Source organism: Ixodes scapularis, unplaced genomic scaffold (assembly GCF_016920785.2).
Source record: "Ixodes scapularis isolate PalLabHiFi unplaced genomic scaffold, ASM1692078v2 PGA_scaffold7__128_contigs__length_106722199, whole genome shotgun sequence".
NCBI classification, from domain to species: domain Eukaryota; kingdom Metazoa; phylum Arthropoda; class Arachnida; order Ixodida; family Ixodidae; genus Ixodes; species Ixodes scapularis.
The window spans coordinates 7,590,379-7,595,413 of record NW_024609882.1 but is presented as its reverse complement, the minus strand read 5'-3'; the positions used below and the strand labels follow the sequence as shown (position 1 = coordinate 7,595,413).

Sequence of the window (5,035 nt, the reverse complement as noted above, 5' to 3'; positions counted from 1 at the left end):
GATCAGCGCTGCTCCTAGCGTAGATTTAGCGCTGCAATGCATCTGTGAACTGGCCTTTAGATGTCCACCTATCACTGAGATTCGACGCAAGCTCGTGTTGAAGTACTGCATGGGTTTCAGAAGTCATCTGTGGCTCCCGAATTTTCCGAACTACACTCGCTTGTTCGGTGCCTGGCCAGTCAGTCACGAGTCAGTCAAACAGTGAAACAGTCAGATATCGCGAGAGAAAGATGCAACTACCGAAACAACCGGTACAAGTGTGGTGGCATGACTGTAGCGATCTCAAATGACACTTGAACTCGCTAAAACTTTTCACCTATAACATTCAACGAAATCCAACACAGATGCTGTTTACTCTACATTTGCTGTAATCGAGATAGAGTTGGAAAGTAGAGTCTATTTATTCAATTTGATTACCGTGCTGTTCGTGGTTGGTTATGGCACATGCATTATTCCCTGTGAACGTCTCTCAGAACCCAGTAGCATGTGGCTTTTCTTCGTCTGAATTGATAATACTATGTTGTTGTTGTTTAATAATTATTTGTTCTTCTTTTTTTATAATTTACAACTATTCTTATGCTCAGTGAAGATGTTATTTGGTCCCTGCTCAGACTATATGACATAAAACGTAATGTTCTGTTCAAACCTTTTTTTTTTTTTTAAATTTCGATCACACGCATCCTTTTTAGTTCGGTTTACATATGTTACAAGAACAAGAAAATATTTTCGTTGCCATTTTGAAACGGTTCATCCAATTTACAAAAGCCAGAAAAGGTTTGCAATATACTTTAAAAAAAATCTAGACAGATTTAGTGTGTTGGTGCCAACTCGAAAACTTCGTATATCCTAGAAGCGGCACAACTGCACTCGTATGATTTAGATAGAGCTCCGAACGCACAAAAATAAAACGAACGCAAAAGGGAAGTCATCACAAACTCTGTTTTGTTTTCCATCTGCCTTACCGTTGTTCTGAAATCACAAAATGCTAAAACCAACCTGAACTTCGTCTTCGATCTCAAGATAACCTCACGTGCGGTACATCGGAAAGTCGCAATGCGCCAAGCAGATATGGTGTGGGCTCTACTTGTTTCCTGAAAGGTCTTTTCGTACAGCCATCCTCTCGCCTTTCATTTTCTGATAGCCCCTGTCTCATGTCACATCGCAAGGTTTTATCCCTGTTTTAACATGACGTAATTTCCTTTCTAGACGCCCCACAGTTTCCTTTTATTCAAACAAGCTGTGTGTGTGCGAGTGCGAGTGTACGTATGCGCGCGTGTTTGTGCATGTGTGCGTGTCTGTGTGCGGGGGGGGGGGGGGGGGTACGCGCTCAGGTTTACTTCCGTTTCAGTGGCTCGACATTCCAGTAAGACTAACGAACAACAACTTTATAATCTGGAGCGCGCTAAAAGCATCTATCGATATTATAACCTCCCACTCGAAACCATCGAAAACGCTAGAAATAAAAATAAGAAAATTCAGCAGGCCTTTTTTCCGAAGAAAAGTGACGTCCGCTCAGAAAACAAATGTGCGTCTGAACGTCGCGAAGTCAGCTGGGAAAATCGCGAGCTGTTTCTGACTTGTCCCGGCTAATTACAAGCCCGGAGTTAACTTACACCTGACGACACTGTCATCGGGAAAACGGAAAACGCGGTGGCAACTCGGCCGCCCCACACCGGTGCAGGATGCGATCGAGCCGCTCGCGCCAACTGAGCCCTGAACGAGCTCCAGAGTTTTCCACCGGAGTTGGGATCCCGGGCCGTAGCCTCGATTGTTTGGAGTTGCGCGGCGTCGCGTCTCCCTGAACGCGCGTCGTACTCGCCCGTATGTCGGGCGCCTCGATAATTAATTAGATTTTTCACTAAAGTGCTCCCGATAATTGTTCGGTAATGAGCTGTAACTGCGCCTGGCATACGGAGCAAGCGGAGCCCGGTTGTTTTCTCCGCACTTACTCCCTTTTGCTTTCGGGGCATCGCGTGCGAGTGTCGGCTGCTTCGTGGAAAACTTCCGATTCCCACAGAAAGGGGGGATGTAAGGAGTTGCGTGAATGTTATGTCGTTTTCACATTAAGGAGTTTTATCAATCTGGGTAGTGTCTTGCATGAAACCTCTTTGTTAAGTATCCCACTCGCGGTGTTCTTTCGATTGTGAGCACGCAGAATATATATATATATATATTTTTTTTTTCAGGCTCATTATCTTTTTGTAGCGAATTATCTTAGCCCATTAATGCCCCATGTTGCATATCTGCAACACAGACTTCAACTGCTCAAGAAAAATACATCGGGCCCATTTTGTGACAAAAAGTTGTCAGTGCTCTTCTCAGTGGGCATTTCTCAATCCAAGGAGTTCAGATTTTCACCACTAGGGGCAGCGCTGTGCTCGCAGGAATCGTTTGAAAATGGCGTCCTCCACGCCGTGCGGGAGTTCTCAAAACCAGGTATGTTTACATTTCCACAAAGAACCTAAAACTGAAAATAGGAGCTCTATATTACCGGAGGAGCCTCTAGGAATGTCCTTCGCGTGAATCGCATGCAGAATCTCGCATTTCATACATTATATGAAGCTGGATATTTTTTATTCCTGGCATGTTGCAAATGTGCAACAGTGGGCAGTGAATGTCACTTCACACGGTTGTTGCATATATGCAACATTCGCTTTTTTTTCAATTTTCGCTACAATTTTGTTGTTCGGTTAGGTAATACCTTTCAGCTGTCATTTCGGGATGTTGTTTCACTCTTGGTAATTTGTTCTTATCCCATCTACAGGCCGTCATTGCACCTTCAGCCTTCTATGGTGTGCCAAGGACAAGACCAAAGCGGTTCCTTGGAAATGACAACCTGCTGGACAACATCGATTGCAACGAGAGTGATCTCTCGGGTGAAAGCAGCAGCGAAGAATGCGAAGCAATCACTGAAGATAGCAGCGATGAAGACGTCGAGAGCACTGACGCTAATGTTGAGACAGGAGTTGCTAAGGGGGACCTGAAAGGAGCCTATGCGAACAAACGCTACACATGGAAAAAATGTGCGTTTGACCAAGCTGGCACAGACTTTGAAAATGACTTCCCTCTGCCTCCTGCTGAACCCCTGTCAGCGAAGCAGCTTTTTGACCTGTTTGTTTCGAGGAGCATGCTGGGACACGTTGTCGAAGAAACCAACAACTACTATATGCAGAAGCACGGAACACCCCTAAACATGACAGTCGAAGAGCTCACCTCGGTTCTAGGAATGTTTTTTCGCATGGGACTTGTGGATATGCACAATGTACGTGCCTACTGGGAACATGGAAGCCGCTATGAGCTGGTTGCACAGGTGATGTCGCGCAATCGATTTGAGAAGATTGCTGGTCACTTGCATTTTGCTGACAACGACGGTGCAACAGACGAAGTGAAACAAGACAAATGCTGGAAGCTGCGACCATGGCTGTCAGCACTGCGGGGAAACATGCTGAAAATACCTCAGGAATGCAAGTCATCCGTCGACGAAATTTTGATTCCTTTTCGTGGAAGGTCGCAAATTCGTCAGTACCTTCCAAACAAGCCGAAGTGCAAGTGGGGCCTCAAGCTCTGGGCTCGTGCTGGCGAGTCTGGACTTTGTTACGACTTTGACATCTACCAGGCATGCAGCAAGGGAGCCTACGGAGACCAAGAAGGATATCAGTTAGGCCTTGGTGCGGGAGTGGTGCTTCAGTTGTGTTCAAGTCTCCCTGAACGGGACAACAATCTCATCGTTGCTGACAACTTTTTCACGGGACCACACTTAGTTTGCGAGCTAACGCGAAGGGGTATCTCGTACATTGGAACTGTGAGAGAGAACAGACTGCAGTCGTGCAAACTAATGGATGAGAAGGCAATGAAGATGCAAGGTCGTGGCACGTGTGATTCATGTGTCGCATCATGTGGTGACAGAAGCATGATAGCTGTAAAGTGGTTCGACAACAGACCGGTCACACTTCTTTCTAACTGCACTGGTGTGGAACCGGTCACCTCTGTAGAGAGATGGGACAAGAAAGAGAAGTCTCGCATCTCAGTTGAATGTCCAGCAATTGTACCCGAGTACAACAGATCGATGGGTGGTGTTGACCTACTAGACAAGATGTGCTACAGCTACAGGTTTTCCATACGCTCGAAGCGGTGGTACATGTACATATTTTGGCACACCGTCAAAATTGCTGCTGTGAATGCGTGGTTTCTGCACAAGCGTCACTCACTGCAGCAAAGGGAATCTTCCAAGCCTCTGCGAGAATTTCTTGCGGACCTTGCCACGAGCTTGGTTTTGTACAGGAAGCGTCCGCCTGGCCGCCTTTCTCGAGAGAATCTTCCCTTGGTGAAGCGGGCGTCACCACAAGTTCCACGCGACGTAAGAGGCGATGGTAGCCATCATTGGCCCATTTGGATGGACCGCCGCAACAGATGCAAGTTGTGCACAGGAGGCTACAGCTACGTCGCTTGCTCAAAGTGCAATGTTCACTTGTGCATAAACAAAGACCGGAATTGTTTCGTCGATTTCCATCGGGGTTAGGTAACTTATCCATGCTAGGAAGCACGTCTTTCTATGTTTTGTTCATCACTGCTGTGCCTTGTTTGATAAAATAAACTTCTTATATATGGCTAATATTTTGAGATATTCACTTACTGCCCAGTGTTGCAGATATGCAACAAGCTATAGTAGACAATTCGTAGCACTTATGAAATTTTTTTTGGCCCCTGTGTCTATATTTATGTTCAGTGACCCTGTATTCAATATATTTTTCAAATACTCTCACTATTTTTTGCACTGGGAAGCAATGGGTTATATGAGAGATTTGAACTCGGACATATTTTGCATGTTATCATAACTACAAAACCAGGAGCTTTACTGGACACGAATAGCCGCTGAAATAATGTTTTCTTAACAAAATACCTAAAGCATCCTACTTTCAGATATATAAAGTAGGACTGAGCGATTTGATTAATTAACCTACCGATTAATCGATAAATGCTTTAATCGCGATCAGTTTTTTTAACCGGTTATTCGGTAAAAAGTTTGATGAACCGA

At 45.2% G+C, this 5,035-nt stretch overlaps 1 protein-coding gene across 1 annotated transcript; it reads left to right on the top strand.

The window, feature by feature from the left end:
* The first annotated feature begins 2,224 nt into the window (after nt 1-2,224).
* LOC115321623 (piggyBac transposable element-derived protein 3) lies at nt 2,225-4,612 on the top strand. Its single transcript, XM_040217608.3, has 2 exons — nt 2,225-2,436; nt 2,765-4,612. Exons 1-2 carry the CDS (start codon nt 2,398-2,400, stop codon nt 4,517-4,519), a joined length of 1,794 nt encoding a protein of 597 aa, XP_040073542.1. The 5' UTR covers nt 2,225-2,397; the 3' UTR covers nt 4,520-4,612.
* The last annotated feature ends 423 nt before the right edge of the window (nt 4,613-5,035 follow it).

Excerpts from the sequence above, each read along its gene's own strand:
- LOC115321623 (XM_040217608.3), top strand. The coding sequence starts at position 2,398 with ATGGCGTCCTCCACGCCGTGCGGGAGTTCTCAAAACCAG. Across the intron at positions 2,437-2,764 it reads GCGGGAGTTCTCAAAACCAG|GCCGTCATTGCACCTTCAGC; the intron begins GTATGTTTACAT and ends TCCCATCTACAG.